General features: G+C 46.7%; 1 protein-coding gene across 5 annotated transcripts in view; it reads right to left on the reverse strand.

Annotated features, from left to right (window-relative positions):
• Positions 1-12,865, reverse strand: part of RAPGEF6 (Rap guanine nucleotide exchange factor 6) — an 808,967-nt gene extending 796,102 nt beyond the window's left edge. For all 5 annotated transcript variants that reach the window (XM_085618031.1, XM_085618033.1, XM_085618030.1 and 2 more), the window contains exon 1: positions 12,183-12,865. In XM_085618031.1, the coding sequence (XP_085474157.1) occupies positions 12,183-12,251 (69 nt within the window). In that variant the 5' untranslated portion in view covers positions 12,252-12,865. The remainder of the gene's footprint in view (positions 1-12,182) is intronic.
• Positions 12,866-22,453: the final 9,588 nt, after the last annotated feature.

A 22,453-nucleotide genomic window follows, 5' to 3' on the forward strand; every position in this document is an offset into this window, starting at 1 on the left:
GAAAAGGTGGCATGACAAATAAGAATACCACCAAATTTGATGACTTTAAAAGTTTAAAGCTCAAGAATTGGATGACTTTTGGATTTATTGTGAATAAGGATCCCTAGGAAACAAGGGACATTTTGCAGTACTGAAGGGAACAGACCCCAGCTGGGGAACGCTTTTCTTGTTACGACTGTGACACAGGAATCATTAAGACTGGTTTAGATTCGTAAATTAGCCAGGTACAGGTTAAGGCAGTCTCATTTTGCCCCCAAAGTACATGAAAGTTGTATCGACGAAAGGCATGCGACTTGCAATCATACAAACAATAGGTAAGTATTGCTGTCTCGGAAGGGATCTCCAAGTTAAGAGTATGCTGTCACTCTGGGGCATTCATCTTAAAGGTCAGAGTAAAGCTTAAATCATTTTTGATGGGTGTAATAAACCTTAAGAACATATTTCACGTGCAATAGCGCATATTTGTAACATAAAACTTCATTAGCCTGTCTATACATGTATAGCCACTGATCTGTCTCAACTGTCGCCGTAGACCTTCATCCAATTTGTCTTTGCTCTAAACAGCTCACCATCTGAAATCAGATAACGATATAGAATACAAGCCAAACACCAATTTACAAGTCACTTTGGTGACTACTGGGCATATGAACACTTGATCTACTTGCTGCCCTAATACATCTCTCTTTATGATGCTCCCAGTGTGTGCCTAACACAAAATCATATAAAATTACCCAAAGCTTTATAACGATTCAGGCCCTGAAGGCTTCAACACCAATGAAGTATTTATTTTGAAACTGATCTACCCTATCAAGTAACCACAGATTATTCATAGTGTTACAGAATAGCTTCTTGAATTATACTGATAGCCTTATGATGTCATGTAATGCAGAGATTATGGGTAGGTAAAGCCAGGATCAACAGTCTAGCCCACCTCTTACAAGTTCAGCCAATACCCTTAAAATATTCAAGTCCTTCATTCCCACTTAAGTGCTATGGACAAGATGGTCACGTCCGCAGTGCAATCAGCTCCAATATGAGACCATCTCTTCCTTAGCACTTAAGGGGTTGAATCACGGTTTCCAGGGATGTTAATGCAAGCAACTGTCCACATAACGAAGCAATTGCTGTTGGCTTGGCTGGAAGGGTAATGTGCTGGTGCAGCCGCGTAATCTCTCCCAAACGCAGGAACCAAAACACTACCTTCATCATAAGGGAGATTCATCATTGCACACTGAAGTCCAAATTACATCCTGTGTGGACAGGAATGTCCCCTGGATGGTGAACAGGCATGTACCCCTCCCTTGAATGTCTGACTGCATGTGAAACTAATATTGTTACTTTTTGTGAATCTTTAGTAGGGCCGGACCATTCAATCTGTCCCCTTATGTGTAAAGATCCCGTTTAATGTGGACCCCAGATCTTATACGGACATTCCCCATGCACAGAGAGTGATTTTACATGCAGTGAATGAGTAGCACAAGTGTGGTAGTAGAACTCTGCCACTAGTGAGAGTCTGAGCACCTGGCTCCTGGTTTAGCACATCACAAGCTAGAAGGTGAATACATGTTCCCCAGAGAGTGAAAGTGTACTGACTGCATTTGTGTGTGTGTAGGGTGAAGTACCCAGACACTGATGTAAGAGAGGAAAGAGACCGGGCTCCTCATGGAAATTCAATAAAGGCACAGGCAAATGTCTGCTGATTAGTTCTTCCAGAATACGATAATATGGTACATAGCATGGGTGAAAGTTGGAACTTCAGTTTCGGTTGTTCAAGGAAGTTTCTTAGCATGGCTAACATTTTGCCTGTGCCTGATTACGGCTTCAAAAAAGGTGATGGCCACGAGGGCAAAGATCTCGTGCATCATTACGATCTTGTCTTGGATACTCCTGCTGAGGGTCAGAATAATTGGTAGCTGCTGTGAGAGCCATCACCTTGAACAAAGACCGTCTTTGAGAGAAGGCCAGAAAATTATATCTGAAAGAACTACACCCAAATTGATTCTGAAACCTTTAGACAGTGGGCCCACATTCCCTGTCTGGAAAATAGAATAAAAGTGAGATGAATCCACTTTGTTTCAGTCCCACGTTCATCTTGACCAAGGAATGGAGTGCTCCGCACAGTTCTCAGTTTGCTGCTGTCTGACAAATCCTGGTACCTGCCTGACAGCCGGCCTCCTAAGTGTAAGAGAACATTACTTCAACTCTGCAGTTTCTGCCAGAGGAACTGAAGGTCTGCCTAGAGCCTAGAAGTCTGCCAGCTGAGAGTTGTAAGGAGAAAGCCTGGCCATGGAGGGGGGAGAAGCCAGTGTATTCCCAGGATAAGGAAGATCCAGAGGAAGCAGGGCTGCCAAAAGGGCGCAAAGCCAGGAGTGACTCAGGGTTGTGTTGGAGTTACCTGGTCTCCCTGAGCAGTTCCTCTTTGAACCGCACCACAATCTTTAAGTATCAAGCATTGTCTGGTAATCCAGCATCCTGTTGTGTGCATGAAAGACTGATGCTGCTGCTGTCGAAAATGAAGCTCCAGCATCACCGCTGATGCAGACACCATGAACAGTCCAGAGGATGCAACAGAAAAGACACCAACATGCTGGCTATCTGGCCCAGGTGCTGCATCTGCTGCATTCAAGTGACCGTCTGCCCCTGGCATGGAACGCTGCTGCTGCCAAACAAGAGTACCGCTAAGTAAGCCTGCCGCACTGGTTTCGCGAAGCATGTATTCTGAGTGAGGTTGCTGTACCAATCCAACCAGCTACAAAGGATCAGAAATGCTGAACATGTCGAACTGCACCACTCAAACTGCACTTCCAGTGAGTAGGTAATAGCAAGACCTAGCTGTGAGTGGGACAAAAGACTGAATGTGCACAGAACTTTAATGTACACACTGAAGACTTTTGCCTGAGTGAACTCATATTAGTGAAAGCTGTTTGAAGTGATTTACACATCTATCCAGTTTAATAATTTTGAGTGAACTGCACCTAATCAGTGCCAGTAACTATGCTTTACACCAGGGGCTGTAGACATTAGAGAATTCCTATAGTGTGGAGAGGATACCAGAAGGGGTGTAGGACTTCACTCAAGATCAAAAATAAGATCACAACCCTTTAACTGAGAACCCATTAGAACTGTGTAGCATTTTGTTTTCCTGGGACATTAAAGCACTTTCTTTTAACCCCTTCGCCGCGGCGGGAATTCCGCCGCGGCGCTGGGGGGTGCGGGGGGGGGCAGCGCGGTGGCGCTGTGCTCATGACGGAGCCGCTCCGTCATGAGCCACGGTTGAGCTGTGCTCATGACGGAACGGTTCCGTCATGACTCCGCCCAGTTGCGTTGTCCCCCCGCACAGGCGAGGAAACAGCGCCGCGTGGGCGGAGCGGCCGCCAACGGTCGTGGCATGACGGAACCGTTCCGTCATGAGCACACGGCAACCGTGGCTCATGACGGAACGGTTCCGTCATGAGCGGGGAAGGGGTTAACAAAAAGATCATCTCTTGGCTGTACAATACATTATTCTGTCTATTGGTTAACTGTTGAGTTTTGAACACTCGTCGTCCATACTATTTCCCGAGAAGCCTTTGAACTACTCGCCCTTGCTTTAATGAGAGTCAAGTGCTGAAAATGTGTACTTGGCAGAGCCATAGTAGAACGGACCCCAGGAAACCAGTGGCAAATGACGTCAACCACCATGCCAGCGGCCCAGTCGCTGTTGTCTGCTCTCTGGCCTCATTAGCCAGGTCTACCATATCCACGCTAATAGAATGATACAAAGACTACATTTGCGATATACATGTGAGCAGGAAGATACAATATTCAGTTTCCAACGAAAGCAGGACAGTCACTCTTCTCATTCAACCTTCTCACACATGCTCCAAAAAGAGACTATTTACTGCTTAAAGCAAAAACACAAAAAGATAGCATTCTCAGACCTAGGTATTTACAGAAGGAGGTCATATGCTCTACAACCAAAGTACTACTACTTGAATATAAAGCTGTGATGTAGCAAACAATTCAAGGCAAAACTCAAACTCTTTTGTCATCATCTTCTCACAAAGTAATTCCATTGCAACTGAAAAGAGACAAAGTGAAGGTCTTCCCTACAGGTAAATGGCGGAGTAACAAGCTATGGTCCATTGTTTATATCTAAGTTCCAGACAGCAGTATTCCTTGTGTGCTACCAATTTTAATAGGTTGAATAATTCAAAAGATCTACTTAGCACAACAGGACAGAAAAATGCATTTAACCATGGAAATTAAACTAGACATTAAATTTCAGGAAGGAAGCATAGAAACTCAAGAGGATAGTCACTGCACTCAGCTAAAATCCAAGGACCTAAATCAATCATCACACCATAAAGTTGTCCCTACACGCAATATGAAGGTAAATAAATTGAAGCATAAATATTTATGATAACTTTTCAGCAAAGAGGCACAAACAGAAGGTCATCTGTAAGAGAGCAGGTTGGAAGCAGTAGAGTCTGCTGCTGATACACTCCGCTACAAAAGGACCAATAGACCCAGGCCTTCCTAATATTTGTAATATGTATTGTATTGTTTTTTGCATTTATGTAGTCCTTGCATCCTCGGTCTTCGTAGGAAAAAAATAAACCTATGAAGAATTAAAGTAAAAAAATACTGGGGGGAAAAATATCTACAAATGACATGGCTCCATGCATTGTTGGGTTTGGAACTTCACGCCACATGGGAGGTGGAGACCACTGTTCATTTAACCACCATATTCACAAAATGATACAATTTATGGTTAGACTAAATGCTTGAAGTTCCAAGAGAACCTTAGACCAGAGGAGAGTAGCAGCCTTGACACTAACGTAAAAAAGAAATTTCACTAATAAAAATTAATACAATTATGGCTACATGGTTTTGAATAAAACGTGCCAAGCACCACTGGCGACTTGTAAACATGTTAACTGTGGCAGCTTATCTGTGTGGCCCCAGGCCTAATGCAACAGTAGGACAGATGCGGTTAACTTATTGTCACGCCTACTTGAGGAAAAAAAGACCCCACCCAAACACGCCGAAGGGAAATACATTACAGGCAGGGAAAGAATGCAGTCGTTTGGACATCGTACTGTGTGATTTGTGAATAGCTTCCAGACAAACATTTTTCAGACTACTTTACACCTTTCAAAAAAGTATTTGACCTGCAGGAATGCGATATTCAAACCTTGCTTGTTTTTCTAGCTCTTTGAAAGCAGGAGAAACTGTTTTTTTCAAAGTCGTTTAATATATTTGTTTGGCTTATGGTCCAATGGGAGTGTACAATGTCATTTACTGCACAAAGTGAAGTACTGAAGGCCATGCTGCAGTCGGGAAATCGGTCTTCAACACCCCACGTTACAATCAAGCTGCATCACGCCCACAGAAGGAGGTTTTCACCCGATATTTCGGCCGCTCACCTTCCACACCTAAGGGAACGCCAGGGAGGACATGGTTCTGTCAAGCCTTAAGTACGCAAGCATGCTCGAAAAACACATTCTATGTCAAGGCACAGGCGATCTGGACCAAACGTCTATTTTCTATCCAGTACCCTGATGAGGGTACCACATACTGGCCCAAACTGTGGAATGCCATGAATACGAGCCCAAGGCTACTTCATCAGGGTGACGTGTGTTGTATTGAATAGTGTAGCACTGGGCACAAACTGCCACCACTGAACAATTACCATCTGTAAGCAATGGCAAGGATTCGGTCAGCTCTGTAATCCGTTGCAGTTGCATACATCTTCAGCTGTTGCTGAAAAAGAAAGGAACAGGCCTTGGCTTGAATGACGTCAGGAAGGAGCTGCTGCATGACGACCGTTCTATATGGACCGCGGTGTTATACCATCAATTCACACTGATTGTTTTACACGTGCAAGTGCAATTTAAATATCTTGCTGCAGCTGGTCCGGGTAAAAAGTTCAATGAGGGTATTCCTAGACGAGCTCATAGAAATCTGGAAATCGTATTTTATTTTTGATTTTTCAATCATAAAGCTTGTCATGTGGGTTTCTACTTTCCAAACAAAATGGTGCGATCTATGTGATTATAATGCTCAGTACAATGTAATTGTGATCTGCAAGCCCATAGTAAAGCATCGCCGGGGGTTGGTCACGCCGCCTGCGTGTTTGATAGCATTGAACAGCACACTTTATAGTTTCAATTTCTGAAATATGCAGCTAAGATTTTTCTTTGTAACTTCCAGTTTCCGTACTAGCATGTAATTCCTGCCAGGAACCAGCAATGTACTTGCATTCCCTTTCTAAAACTGATAAAACCGTGCGGAAATACGGTTTGCAAGAAGTCTTTATCTGAACCCACCAAAACATTCCAATGCGTTTTGATCATGTGTAAATGCGGAGATGTGGTTTTCACGAGATCCAATGTTCAATGCACTCCCAAAGTGTATATAAAGCTATGGAAGCCTAATCTAGCAGGAAGTGCGACACAGCGGCATTCCTCACAGATGACTCACTCAAGCGGAATGTAAAACCTCGGTCATACGGTAATCTATCGGAGAATTGACCTTTATAGTAAACAAAATGAACAATGGGGCAAAATTTGAAGTCACCCAGTGGTGCTCATCATTCAGGCTTTCTTTACCCAGGCAGGGACATAACCTCCCGAACAAGTTCCCACCAATATCACATGCCTGAGAGAAACTATTCTTAGAACAGATCTGCCAAGTGGCGGGAAAAAAACATATCTACCTTGTGGCTCTGGCATGTAAAGCAGGAATTTCTGTGGTATTTACCCACCTGCAAGTAAAGCTTTCAGACGAGCTGCAAATGCATAGTGTTTTACAAATCCCAAACATATCTGTGCAAACATAGCGATTAGTTTGGTTCTAAACCAAAAATCAAATATTCAAAATGCAAATCCTAACCCCAAGCACTCCATTCGTGCAGTGGCAAACTGTTCAACAGAAAATGGAGATTTCCCAAAAAGCCACATGCCCCCTGAAGGGCCAGCAGACCTCACCAAAGTTATTCAGGGTGCATAACTGCACCCAGCTCTACGTGTCATTCAGAGGAAACTGCACCCAGCTCTACGTGTCATTCAGAGGAAATCAACAAGAGAGAGTTCCCAAGGGGCACCGGTATTTACAACAATTCGCTCGAAATGTTCAGGCTGTCTCACATTTCACTCTAATCAAGGCATCTCAGAACCTAACCATCGTGTTAAAAGGAGTCTTCTGGTGGAAGTTTATTTACAGCTTACGGCTTCAAAGTGTGTGACTAGAACGGCGCCTTTCCTAGCATGGAAGTGAAAGTGAAGCTCGGATGGCCCTCAGTTTTGTTTCAGCGCTGTGTATTTATGTGAACTCCATGTACAATTTCACGCAGCTGGGATTTACACGGCAGCCCTTTCACTGAAAGGATTTACTTGACAATGCAGGCAGGTTCACCGCGCATTAAAACCCCATCATTACACTTAACCAATGTAAGCTGGTGTCTGCAGTGTAAACTAATGCCACAGACAGCCAGGTCTATTTCAACAGGCCGGGGACCAGATTTAACTGCTCCTGCCCACTGGTACCCAGGGGTTTAGTTTATTCTATTACTAACAGCGGCAAATGTATGAAAAGGCAACTTGATAAATACAACTCTATGAGGAATAACTTTCTGGAATTACAGGGTGAAATCACTAACGATCTACTATCCAGAACTTTTCAGTTGTTTATGAATACATTGTATCAACTTCTTGCTTCATTGTTTTGGCTTCTTTCTGGTTCAATATCTTCATTTACAAGGATTGTTATGAAAACAGGATTCTGCTTTAATTGTTTTCACAAAATGGTAGGTATGTCTGTATATACTTATGTGGTTCTTAAGTCAAATTTTATAAGTTAACAATTGAAATGCACGATTGCTTTATCTGAAAGGAAACTTTGCCCTTCTCAATTAAAAATACATTAAAAAAGTAAAACATAAAAGATTTAAAGATATATTGTATACTTGAAGAGCAGTGCCATGTATCAATCGCCACAAAAACAACATCATCAGTAAATAGATTTCAGGAAGTATACATTCAAGATTATGTACTGGAAAAACCTCAATCAATATTCCAATATCCAAAGAGGCAGGCTGCTGGACTCTTTCGGAAGATCCAAAGAGTATCATTAACTTCAAGACAAAAACCGTGTAAGCTTAAAGGAGGGCTTACCATACTACTGGCACTGCATGTGCAATCTAGACTGTCACCACATCCCATATACGGACAATGTAACAGGCCGAAGCAATCTGTGGCTTTACAGCAGCCAACACCTTTCTTCCTTTACATATACAGACAACATGGCAGCCGGATAAGACAGACGCATGGTACCAGGGTACAGAAAATGTTCCACGAGTAACGTATCCTTGCAACACAAACAGCAACATGTGTAACAGACAGTTAATGACATATACTCAAGTGACTTTCACACAAGATCCCTAACTAGAAATATCGCTATGCAGAATAGAACTACAGTTTAAAGACACTAAGCAAAGCAAACTTTTCATATAGCATCCATTTCGAAGTTAATAAAACACTGGCCACTAGGACTTTAGTGCTCGTGACAAGTGCGGTACTGAGGTACAGGACGTTACAGCGCTCCATGACAGGGCAAGTTACCTCACACTAGCTATCAGAAGCTGTCTGGTGTGGGTGAAAATAATGAGGGCACACTGACAGAGAGATACTGGATGTCAAACACAGAGATACCCCATCAAATGCAAGCAGCAATTAACAAAAAAAGGCAAAGTATTCAGATTGAACAAAATAAACAGGTTTCACTGTGAGAGTCTGACTAGCAGTGGCTCAGCAAAGACTTAATCACCTAGTAGTAGTGGCAAAAATCAAGCAATACAAGGGCGGTGCATCCACATATCCAAGGCCACACCTTTGCTGCTTTCCATATCATCATTTCAACTACACAGAAACCAGTTTTATGAAGTAGTCAAGGTGACAACATAAAACAGCATGGTGTTAGTTAGAAGGCTTGCAAATATGCAGGCTTGAGAAGGGCGTGAGGCACAGACTATTTCCAATTATAAGTGAAGCCCACTTGGTGGTAACTGTGGGTCAACTGGTTTAGCAGTCCAGTGACTGCTCACAAAACCACCACACCAAAGTTGGACATATTCGATTTATTTTTCACAACATAAACCAGAGCAATCTATTTCAATGTGCAGGGGTAGAGAAAAGGTGGTAGGAGAGACACACCTGTGGGGAGAACAGAACTGCAACATTACAGAGTGGAGATTATTAGGCATCTGGTGACATTCCATTTATCAGAAGCTTTTTTTAGGTTGGCTTTTAATGCCTGTAGAGACGCATAGTTTCTTGCATTTAGAAAGTGCCAAAGTTAAGTACCTGCTGGGCCCACCAAAGTCTTTCTTTACGAAAATTAATCATATGGGAATTTGACTTGTGCACCCTCTCAAGAGGTTTACCAACACAGGCTCTAGCCAAGGAGCGTGGCTAAATGACAGGTCTTCTTAGAGGGCTAAGTACACTTACCACTCATTACACAAATGTGAGAACGATTTGCTAAATGCCATTGAGGCAGGCTAGTGGTCTCCGATCCTCGCTGCATGCGTTGTTCATATCTTCCAAAAATGGCACAGAGAAAGCCAACGTCAGATCGCAAACACAGGGCGCAAGAAGGGCAAAGTTTTTAATTACAAACTACAATGAGTTCCATGAGCGAGGTATGTCCCACCAAGATTCTTTTCCCTCCTAGATCATTCTGTCACTTCATGACAAAGAAGACCGACTGCCACACACTTGGGCAACAGTAAAAGAGAAATGGCGGCTCTGTCGTCAGCTCTGGAAGCATAAGACCACAATTCTAATCTTCACTTCCGTGCCAAAATTGTGGTTCTCTTAACAAAATGTGTTATCTCTCTGTCTTACACTTTTTCATTTTTGAAGTGCCGAGATGTGGGTTAACGCAAAGTATTAGAAACTATAAAAACTGGACATTAGCATCTAAACCTTTCTATTGGGTCGCACCATGTAACCCAAAAGCAAAGAATTGATTAGCATTAAATCTCCGCATGTTTCGTTACGAGTCCACTTCAACTACCATAAAGCAGAAATACCAGCAAGAGGCATTTCTCAATCAGTTGAGAGGAAACACACACAACATGTCACCCGACTTGTATACTTTATTTGCCCTTATTTCAGTTCTTCTCTTAAACAGGAAGCAAGCACCAGAGTTGGGTATGAAATGCAATGATGCTATATGTAGCCTCGGAAGAAAACTAAACTTGCAACACATTGTTGTAAAGTCAAAGCACAAACACAACAAAAAGACACAGGGGGGGGGGGGGGAATCGAAGGGCATGCCTACTATTCACAAAACATTATATATCCCACACAAGATCACAAAAGCTACAGAGGCCAACAATAAAAATGGAAACCATAAATATATGAAGCCACTCCTCCAAGTTACCCTTGGCACTCCCACAGAGCCCTAGGACCACAAGACATGACTGCAGAGAAAAACAGAATGTAATTTAAGAATTGGCGGGATAACTTCTCTGTGTGTTGATGTAACTCAAGTAGCCTAACTGCTGAAAATGATTCTTAGGGTTTTTAAGTGGTCCTATAACAGGGAAAGCACTTCACTAAAACTAACATACAGCACAACAGACAGCGCGTGGAAATCACACTGTTTCAGATGTGTGCTTCAAGGGCATTTTCGGTAGCAATAATGATTTAATTGCTTTAGTGTAAAATGCGGATAAATGCGACTTCAGTGCACTTGCCGATGCTTGAAACATAAGACCAGTTTAAAAATCGCCAGGACATTATTTTGAACTGTGCTGTATTATTACTGGAATAGGGAAAGTACAATTTTCTAACACAAACATGCATTAGTTCCGCTCTGTACTAGTTGAAATAAAGTGTGATAATCTTTAAATCAAAAACGTGCGACAGAAATGAGAATGTAAGGCAAATCTAATGTGTGTCTGCCCATCTCAAACGGCTATGTCTCGATAAAAGCATGTTCGTTGTCAAAAGAAAACGCGTGGTCATGCATCTTGAAAGGTTGCCCAACAGCGGAAAAATGTGGGAGGCGGGGGTAAAGCAAACAGAAGGGTTTGTGAGTTGTGCAAAGTGTTGATGTCACCAGTGACATAGAGCTGTACTGGATAGGAACAGCCTCTCCGCCTGCGACTGCAGGTCACACGACAGCAGTCCGTGCCCTTTTCTACTGATTTTTTAAAAGGTTTTTTTTTCATAGCGCCAACCTGGAACAAGGGTTTTAAAGCGCTTTATAACAGAACCAGTCTACTTTATACAGGCAGGGGGAGCTAACATGATTTCATTCCAGTCAAAGAACTGCAGGTTCCAGCTGAACATCCAGTGCCATGTGGCGATGACAACGCCTCGGAGCAAGAATCTATGCCATGGCACTAATCATTTGAACGAAGCAGTAGTAAAAGACAGGCAGAGGGGCTACATCGATATACAAACAGATCAATATTTAAGGCACGTGATTATACGTTCTCAGAGAGAGCACGATGGCAGTCAAGTGCTGGGAATCCAGCTATTTAAAACCTTTTAAAATGTGCTGGGTGCACTGTACTTGAAAGAAAATCAACTAATAAAATATACAGCCTTTACAAACAGAGGCTGCAAAGGAAGAGAGAAAGCAACATTTACAAGGTAGGATTCAAAAGGGCGGGTGAGAATTGGCAATGAAATGTGCCACTGCCCTGATGAGCAGATAAACACACTATCTGGAGGAGGACTGCAATGGACGTACAGCAGCACCGAGGGAATACATCCCAGGTGGAAGTATCACACTAAAAACAGTACTGGAAGACATTGCAACAAAAATCGAATAATATACAACGGACGGCAACAGGAAGAGAAACTATCTACCATGTGTCACTGACTTGGGCAGTGCACATTGAGGTTTGGCGGTAGTAGGGGAGAACTGAGCTAATCAGGGCAATTAATAACAGCAAAAGACAGAAAGACGCCAGCAGCTCAACATGCACTCAACACGGGGATGGCTGCAGATAGAGAAACGTAAGATGAGCGGAAGATCCATTTGTACATTTTAATGCAGACTGGATAAGTAGAACACTGCCACAATATGAATTATTCTACATGGCTCAACTACTAGAGAACTTGCAGGAGTCCGAGATGCACACCGCAGAGATCATACAATGCTCGTAGAGCTACTACACTTACCTCTGGGGTCCGATCCTTGGGCTTTTTCCGCAGAGCCTCTTTAAACTTGGGCTCCAGGAGGGAGCTCATGATACGAGTTTCCAGCGTTACTGCCGGTGGAAGTTTCAAGTCTGAGCGCAAGAGTCCTCCAAGTAATGTGCGGAGAGAAATCCGGAGTGCACGGCTCAGTGCCAGGCAATGCAATCTGGGGGTCCCGGGCAGCTCTTCGGGTCCCTCATCGTTGCTCCGGCCGGCCCATTACTTGGGCTCAACTAAAGGGGTTGCCAAGTTCCATGATGCTGGTCAGCACAGGCCGAGCGGGCACTCCATGTTCCCCTCTCACTGCTTGCAGCCCACGCACAGACCCCGGCAGGGAAGCCGCACGCTTGGGCTGGAACAGAGGCGAGGGGCTCCAGCCGGGACAGAGCTGGCAAAGAGGCGGCGCTGCGACCGATCCACAGGTTTCAGACTGGAGCCCGCCGAAGTGAGAAGACCGCTCTCCGAGGCGGCCTCAAGTCCTCGCTACTTTCAGAGACTCCCGGTTCTCTTCAGGTAACTCCTCCCGCTCGGTCGGCTCAGCCCCGGTGCCTCCGCGAGCGGCGCAGACTCCTCCCGCAGCCAAGCTAGCGCGCGCCGCAGCCCTCGGGGCCAAGAGCACTGTCAATGGGCAAGAGGCAGCTAGGGCTGCGCGCGCTCGGCAGGACGAGTGAAGACATAGAAGAGGGACGAAACAAGCTTTGACTACAGAGAACTGAGGACGCTGGCCTACAGCCATTGACATAAACATAAAAGAAGGCCACGGACGTAGATCCTTTGATAGTGGAAAGTGGCTAAACGGACTCAGGCAATAAATAGTGCAAGGGCACTATTTTAGTCGTACTTTTTGACGCTTCACAGTTCACCCTCTTATTGGCAGTTTTTTTTCAAATTGTATTTTATTTGATTTCCATTTCAAATACGAAAACACATTTTCCAAATTTTGACCAAAGCTAAGCATAAACTGGGTTATTTACATTTTTATTCAGTAATGTGTGACTTTTAAGTGGATATAGGGCACATACTTGTGATATTTGTACTTCTTGTATTTGTTTCCTTGAGTAACACTTTTTATCAGAATAGAAACATCACCATTTGACCACAAGCAGAGGGATGGGCCTTGTAGCAGCTGCATGGTTCTATGAAAGATGAATACAGACGTCCTGCACTGAAAGGAGGAAAAGAAAGTGATGTAGTACGTGTCGTGTCGTGACCCCCCAATGACGACCGACACAGTGATATCTTCTATGCGCTTTATTTCTACCCTTCTTGGTCCTGTCACGTCCCTACTCTAACTGCCCGCTTCTCCCGTCGCTCCTCCTCTTCCCCCTAACCCAAGGCTCCGCCCACCCAGCTACTAGAATGCTTACAATATTACATCTCCCCCATTGTTAACAAAACTTGCGACCAGTGTTCACATCTCTTCGATCAACCGTCTAGGTCTTTGAATGTCTCTTCTTGGCCGGAGGGACACACCTTCAGACACAGTTCCATTGCTGCCCTCAGCGTCCCGTTCCTGACCTATAGGTATCCTATCATGTCCTTCACAGTGTTCAGTCACAGACGTTGTAGGCCCCGGCGTGAGTGTCTCTCTCATAGCGAGACTGCATCTTTGAAAGTGGGAGACATTGCGAGTGATGCGCCTGTTCTCCGACTCAGCCGTCAGCATGGTGCCTTTTTGTCTAGTGACTGTGAGGGGCTCTGCTCTGAACCGACAGTCCGTTTTCTTACTTTGTTCTTGCTTGACCACAACACAGTCCCCTTCATGAAAGGAGAGAGACCTGGCTCGCCTCCTTCGGTCAGCATATACTTTCATGCTCTCCTTGCCGGCTCTATCAGCGACTGTTACTTCTTGGTGGATACGATTTGGAGACACTGGTCGTAGAGCTCCCTCCCAGGTGGATATCCGTGTCCGAATGGGGCATCCCAGCATGAGGGTAGCCGGACATTTGCCCGTGGTAGCATGGGGTGTTGTTCGGTATGCTCGAAGCACTTAATTGAGAGCCGTTTGCAAGTCTCGTTTATCAAGCGTAGCTTGTTGGAATGTCTTCTTTAGGGTGGCCATGAACCTTTCAACGGTGCCATTAGCTTGCGGCCATAAGGGTGTTATTCGCCGGTGCCGGACATTCATTAGTTTTGCAAAGTCACTGAATTCCTGTCCGTTGAAAGGTGGACCATTGTCTGTTTCCAATTCTTTGGGCACACCCCAGGCTGCAAAGACTTCGTCCAACACCGTAATGGTGGCGGCGGCGCTGGTGGACGACACAAATTTGGCAATGGGAAACCGTGAGTATTCGTCTATTACCACGAGAACATATTTTCTGATTGCATTGGGCCGTAAAAATCCATGGCTAATTCGTGCCATACTCCAGGTGGTAGCGGTGTCATCTGAAGTAGGGCTGGAGGATCACCGTGCCCTACCACTTGACATTGCGGACAATCCTTCAGAGTGAGTTCCACCATTCTATCAAGAAGCGGGAACCAAACACAGTCTCGGAGAGCCCTTTTTGTCGCAACTACGCCCCGATGACTTTCGTGAGCCAGGTTGATAACCCCTTGTCGCAGTTGACTGGGGATGACAATCCGGTGATCTCTTAGTAGCAGGCCCTCTGCGGTGACAGACAGCTCTTCACTCACGTTTTTGAAGGCCTGCAGTTCCTGACGCGTCGTCGGATCACTCCCCTCATGGGGCTCTTCGTGCCGCCATCGGTGTGTCTGTACCCTGCGTATCACCCTCTGTAACATCTCATCTCGCGAGGTGGCTTGTTGAATGACCTCCAGAGGAACCGCAGGTGGTCACGCTTGATCCACTACGAAGTGGATGTATTCCTCTGCGACAGACGGTCTGGAGGACTGGGATGCCCTGGGGTGCCGCGACATGTAGTCAGCCGGGTTGGCTGATTTTCCCGGCTTATGCACAATGGTGTACGTATACTCCTGCAAGCGCAGTCCCCAGCGTTCGATGCGAGGTGGCATTTTGGAGCGCGGATTCCCAAAGATGGTGACGAGCGTTTGGTGATCCGTCACCATGGTGAAGTGTTTTCCATATATGAATACGTGAAAGTGTTCACAGGCCCATACTACCGCCAGACTCTCCTTTTCGGGTTGGGAGTACGCCTTTTCCGTGTCGGAGAGACTTCGGCTGGCATGGGCCACTATGTGTCGTTGTTCCGTGTCGTTGTCGTATTGAGCTAGAATGGCGCCTAGGCCGACAGGGCTTGCATCCACCGTTATTTCTGTCTTGCGGTCAGGGCTAAAGTATGCCAAACTCTCAGCTGCTCCCACAGCTTGTTTGATCTCCTGGAAAGCCTGCTCGCACTCATGAGTCCACTCAAATGGCTGTCCTTGCTTGGTCAGTGTTCGGAGCGGGTGGCTAAGGGTGGCATAGTCTTTGATGTACCTCGAGCAGTAGCTCGCCATTCCCAGGAAAGACCGCACGTCACTGACGTCTCGTGGGCTCTTGGTGTCATTTAGCGTGCTTACTTTATCAGGGTCGGGCTTCATCCTGGCTCCCGAGAAGACGTGCCCAAAGAACTTCAGCTTCGACTGATGGAACTCACACTTGTCTTTGTTGAGCGTTAAGTTCGCTTCCAGGAGGGCATGGCAGACCCTGTCTAGAGCGGTGTCATGGTCCTGAACATTAGCCCCATACACTAAGATGTCGTCACTGTAGTTCAGTGTGTTAGGGATGTGGTGGATGGTCTGGCGAATGGCCTCCTGAAATATTTCGGCGGCTGAAGAAATGCCGAAGTTTAGTCTTTTATATCGGTACAGCCCCAGGTGCGTTGCAAATGTTGTGATATACCTAGAGCTCTCATGCAGTTCTAACTGATGGTACCCTTTGTTGAGGTCCAGTTTGGAGAACACTTGAGCGCCATTCAGTGCGGCTATCATGTCACTCAAGTGGGGACCTGGGTGACGCTCCCTCTCGATGGCGGTGTTAGGCATCCGCATGTCCACACACAACCGCACCTTTCCAGGAGTCCCTTTCTTTGGAACTACTACTACTGGTGACACCCATGGTGTGGGACCTTCCGTCCGTTCGACAATGTCAGCCGCTAGCAGGTCCTGCAGTTCATCTTCCACAGCCTGCTGGAGATGGAACGGCAGCTTCCGAGGATGTTGGGCGACCGGCTGGATTTGGTCATTAATGTGTAGACGGATCTGACCTCTGTTCATTTTGCCAAGTCCCAGGAACAGTTTTGGGAACTTGTGGACAATGTCACTGTCGTCGCTGACACGATACAAAATTTCCACCAGTCGCAGTCGTTCGGCCGTCGGCAGACTAAGAAGACAGTCAGCCTCCGGCCCTTCTATGACGTGGATCACAGCAGGAACTGACATTGTTTTGCATCTCAGTGTAGTTGAAAACTTTCCGAGGCAAGGAAGTGGCTTCCTGGACATCCAGGTGTAGACCCGGACATATGCCGGACTCAGACGAGGAAGAGGGTTAATTTTTTTGTACTCCGTCACCGGAATATAGTTCAGTGACGCACCACTGTCCATCACAAATTTTGTATGATGTTCACCGATGCTGATGTCCAGTCGGGGATATTTCTTAAGTTGATCTGGGTCGGCAATCATATTCGCATATTCAACCGAGTATTCTCGTTCGTCTGATACTGATCTGGAGTCTCGAGATGGTGATCTCCTCGACCATCGCGATGTCCGCGACTCCCTGCTGGAGTGAGAAGATTGTGACGAGGATTTTGGGCGATCATGCACCGCTCGCGCGTGGTGCCGGCGGGGGTCCCCTCGCGACGTCCCATGTGTGCTCTTTTCCTTCTCCCGGCGATACTCTCCGCACATGCCCTCGAAATGATCACTCCGCCCACACTTGCGGCACTGCTGTCCCATAGCTGGACACGCACCTGTGTGTGGGAAATCATACCCGCACCTGTAGCATCTTCTCACGGATGCCTTTCTCGCGTGGTCATGGCGTTTGCCTCTCCTCCCCGACTCAGGCCGACGGTATCCAGAGTGACGGTGACGTGACGATGGCCGGGAGCGCCGCCCATGCTCTCTGGAACCTCGGCGGGGGCGACTAGCTTGCACTTGACAGATTTGTTCTCTGCGTTCAGTACGTCCTGCTTCCATGTTCTTGGCCTGTTCCTCGGCCTGGTCGTGCACTCTCGTCATTTCTTCGATTTCGTCAAGATTGTGGCTTGTTTTTCAGCAGTTTTCTCCGGAGTGTCTTGGACAGACAACCATCGATGACGCGCAACCGAATGGCGCCGTCTGTTGAGAACGTTTCAAACTTGCAGTGGCGGGCTAACCGGCATAGCCGAGTTATGTATGCACTCATTATCTCGTCTTTTTCCTGATGCGCCCGCTGGAACACGTACCTCTCGTAGTCTACATTTTTCTTGTGTAGAAATTTCTTGTCTAGAGCTGCTCGTACCTCGGCATACGTCCCTGCCTCTGCAGCCGGAATCTCCTTGATCATTTTGCTGATGTCTTTTCCTACAAGATTGCGGAGCGCGATTAGTTGATCTTCATCACCGATTACCTTGGATCCTTTGATGTAGTCTTCAAAATCTTCGATCCATTCCTCCCAACGGGGGCCCCATGCTTCCCCCACCCACGAGCATCAGGGGCTCTGGTGGGCGCAAGTGTGACAGTCCCATCACGATGGGTTTTACTTCCTGATGTGCGGGCGATCCGTGGTTTGACATCGCGATTTGCTTTTGTATGGCATGGCTTACTGCGCTCCTTTCCTGTGTTTGCTCGTGCTTGTTTGTTGACCTTTTATAGTATGGATGGCTCTGATGGTCTTTATGTATGTTGTTTCTTGTCTTCACCTTTATTTATTTTCTTTCTTGCCTTTGCCTGGGCTTGTTTATTTTCTATCTTGCTTTTGCCTGGGCTTGTTTATTTTCTTTTTTGCCTTTGCCTAGGCTTGTTTATTTTCTTTCTTGCTTTTGCCTGGGCTTGTTTATTTTCTATCTTGCCTTTGCCTGGGCTTGTTGAGTTTCATTGGTGACTCCTGGGCGCCTGACTTTAAAATGGCCGCCTACTCAACTCAAAGGGGGTGTCCTCCTGTAGCTGCCTGATTCAAAGATGGCCGCCGGACCGACACCACACGAGGCTTGGCTGCCTCTCCTGTTACTTCACACCCGATCAAGTCTGCATCGATGCTGCACACACCAGCTCCACACAAGCTCCGGCGCTTCGCTTTCACTCCTTCAGCCTTTGGCAGGTGAGCGCGCGCTTCAGTACTCACTTCTCCTGGCACGCACGTGCTGCTGTCCTCACGCCAGGGCAGTCGCTCTCGATTCCTCGGCCATACGCAGACCTCAGTTCTCTCTGGGCACTGGAGCTGGCGGTCGGCGCGAACAGCGCCTCTTTTTAAATTTTCTCCTCGGCACCTAATACTCGATGCGATCCAAGCATCGCGGAGCAATACCAGGGATCGCTGGTCTTCGGGCAGACGGCGATATTGTCGGGGCTCGCGTGTCGCGACGGCGACTGCCTCCGTGCTCTGCTCGGGGACGGACCACGTTTTCTTCGGTGTTCAGGGGGGGGGGGACAAGCTGCTCATCCCACCCTCGTCGCCAGCTGTCGTGTCGTGACCCCCCAATGACGACCGACACAGTGATATCTTCTATGCGCTTTATTTCTACCCTTCTTGGTCCTGTCACGTCCCTACTCTAACTGCCCGCTTCTCCCGTCGCTCCTCCTCTTCCCCCCAATCCAAGGCTCCGCCCAACCAGCTACTAGAATGCTTACAATATTACAGTACGATTCATAAAAATCACAAAACACAATACATTGCTGTGGATTACTGTTGGACTTGGCCTTTTTTTTGGCTAAAGTTCCTTAAACTTTTTGCCTTCCTCCTAGACCTTTTTCTTACATTGTGTTGCCGACTTAGATGCTTTGGGCACTTTGCCACTGGTGATCAGTGTCAAAGTGCAAGTGCTCCCTGTATAAAGTGTTATGGAAATTGGTTGCCCATAATTGGTATGTTTGTCTTACTAGTAAAGTACACTATGTGTGCCAGGGCAGGTAATGCAAATGCTACTAGTGGGCCTGCAGCACTCATTGTGCCACCCACATAAGTAACCCTAAAGAGAGATCTCAGGCCTGCCACTGCAGTGCCTGTGCACAGTTTAACTGCCTTGTTGTCCTGACAAGTGCACCCACTTGGCAGGCCTTACCCTTCCCTTTTTATGCACATCAGACACCCCTATAGTAGGCCCAAGGTACCCCCCCTGGGCAGGGTGCAGTGTATGTGAAAGGTAGGACATGTACTGAGGTGTGTATCATGTCCTAACAGTGAAATTCTGCCAAATTCATTTTTCACTGTTGCAAGGCCATCTTGCCCAAAGGACAGAATGGGGAAGGCTGTGTCACATGCTTCCAGCCTATCTTCCCATGGGCATAAGATGGAGAGGGAAAGTTTAGTGTGCCTGAATTCAGAATTTAATAACACATCTTTCTATGAAGATGGTTTTTAAATTGTGTGTTTAGAAACTACACTTTTAGAAGTGGCTAGTTTCTTGTCTTAAACCATCCTGTGTGCTTCTGCCTGGTTGTGTATTGACTGTCTGGGTTTGGATGTGACAGGGTCTGGGGAGTGTCCTGACACCAGGGAGGAGTAGGTGAGAGAGCACAGGCTGGCCTGCATTTGGTGTAGTGGGAGGAATAGCCCCTTTGATGCAAAGAGGCCTGTGCTGCTGCCATAAAAGAATGGCTCCACCTCCTGCGAAGTGTCTGGGGCCCAGACCCTCACTATCAAAGGAAGAAGGTGTGCACTGGCAGGAAGACACCCTGAACTGGTTTGGACCGGGCTCAGAGCCCCCTGCACACAAAGACTTCAAAGGCATTTAGGGGTATAAATGTAAGAGCTGAAACCCCTGAACTCAAGACTGAAATCCCGACTGAAAAAGGATTGAAACTACTTCGTGATCAAGAGGAACCTCTGCCAAAGGAGAGCAGCTGAAGAGAAGGACTGCCCTTGCTGTGTGTTCTGGGGCTGGCCTGCAGATTGCTGATTTGACTACAGAGAGGACAAGGGACTTTGCTGTGTGCTGTGTCCCCCTGCTTGAGAGGACCTTGCTGTGTGCTGTGTCCTGAAGTAACTTGTCTCCAAGGGCTCGAAGAGAGCTGGTCCCCTGTTGTGGAAACTCAGGAACATCAAAGTTTCCAACCGTGTCTCAGCAACGCTTGGTGCGTGTGCTTTTGCACGCCTGAGACTGCCATGTGGTCTGTGGTGCTGTTTACAAGGTGCCCCATGACCGCATTGCCCCCGCAGCGTGAAACATCGTCCACGCTGCTGCATTGCTGTTTGTGGCTTGAGCCATCATCGTAACTGAGGCTGTGAGTGAGGATCACCGCCGCTGGTCCGAGCCGCAACGTGCTAAAGGATTTCTTGAAGCTAAGAAAGCTGCAAGGTGAAAGGGATCGCCAAGAGGAATCTGCCAAAGATCATCAACGAAGGAGAAGGCAGTGCCGTAACCAGTCCGGCTACAGCGTCGCCTAGCAACGGAGCTGCAACGTCGTCGGGGCCGCCCAGCAGGACATCCGACAAGCGGGGAGAGAGAGAGAGGCAGCACACCCCCCAGGTAAGGCTTGGACTCCGGTCGGGAGCCGCAAGCGTGTGTGGCCTGGTGAGGTGAGCAGGAGGAGTACAAGAGTGCTCCGATCTCTCTCCCGCTACACCGCGTTAGACACGCTGAGTCCCCGAGCGGCCCGTACCTGCCCAGCAGTACTGCGGTGGCCTCATTAAGTTTACGACCATTGTCTCTGCTGTTGGGGCCTAGTGGTGCCCGAAGTTGACTGTGCAGATTGGCTTATAACATTGATTCTTGCATTACAAACCGCATATTTCTTGCATTACGAACTGCCTGATTCTTGCATTACGAACTGCCTGATTCTTGCATTCCGAACTGCCTGATTCTTGCATTCCGAACCGCATATTTCTTGCATTACGAACTGCCTGATTCTTGCATTACGAACCGCATATTTCTTGCATTACGAACTGCCTGATTCTTGCATTATGAACCGCATTATTAAGGACTGTCTTGTTACTACATTACGAACTGCATTACGAACTGCATAGCATTGTATTAGGACTGCATTAGATCATCGGGAATGGCTCATTAATACCGTAAGAACCTACAGGTGATTGTTGGCCTAATAACCGGCAAAGTTAAATATTATGATTACGCATATGTTGGATTTCTATTGTTTGGTCTCATCGTATTCCTTTTGATAAAGATACCGCTATTTTTATAAAACCAGTGTGGTGTCTGTTAGAAATGGGATTTCTGGTTGGCTAGGGCTTGCGCCAAAGCCAGGCAGAAACCACCACTCTAGTCAGGGCTGGGGAGTTACACGCCAAAGATAACCCCTGCTCACCCCCTTGGTAGCTTGGCACGAGCAGTCAGGCTTATCCCGGAGGCAATGTGTAAAGCGTTTGCGCGCGCACCCAGCAACAACACCCAAGGCCCACCACAAAAGAAACTCCACACAAGGTATTATATAAAAATAGCCTTTGTATTATACCAAACACATTAGATAATATTCACACAATTTACAATGTGCCAACAGGCACGGGCAGAATTTACAGGGGATATGTACAAGACAGGGCCACCTGGACCACTGTCAGGAATAAGCACTTTTGGAACTAGAACGTTGTAGAAATATCACTTTAGAACATAGCACATATAATCACTGTAGCACCAATTAGAAAATGTAGCGCACAACCAGTAACCACTGGTAACAGATAAGTACCACCTACGCAACCCTAACCACCTTAGGAGAATATTGCGCAGGGAACCAGGACCTCACTAGCACCACCTGTACTAGGAGAAAAACAACCACATAAGTATCACAATACCTGTAGGGGTATAAGCACATTACACATGATGCATCACAACACATTCAGAGGTGTAGGGAAGGAAAACACATGATGCATAACATACATTCAGCGGTGTAAGAACAAGGCACATGACGCATAAAAACACATTCAGAGGTGCAGGGAAGGAAAACACATGATGCATAACATACATTAAGCGGTGTAAGAACAAGGCACATGACGCATAAAAACACATTCAGAGGTGCAGGAAAACACAATTGCGCCCAACTCACATGAGTCACCACCTGTGACTGTCCTTAGGCCAACTGGCCTTGTTGGGGCTAGGACGCCCTGTCCAGCAGAGTCAGGGCAAGACTGCGCACGCAGTCAAGGCAAAGCGCCAAGGCCACAACCTAAACGTTGCAGCTGCCCACTAAGTGCTGGGCAACTGGAG

Source organism: Triturus cristatus, chromosome 7, assembly GCF_964204655.1.
Source record: "Triturus cristatus chromosome 7, aTriCri1.1, whole genome shotgun sequence".
Lineage (NCBI taxonomy): Eukaryota > Metazoa > Chordata > Amphibia > Caudata > Salamandridae > Triturus > Triturus cristatus.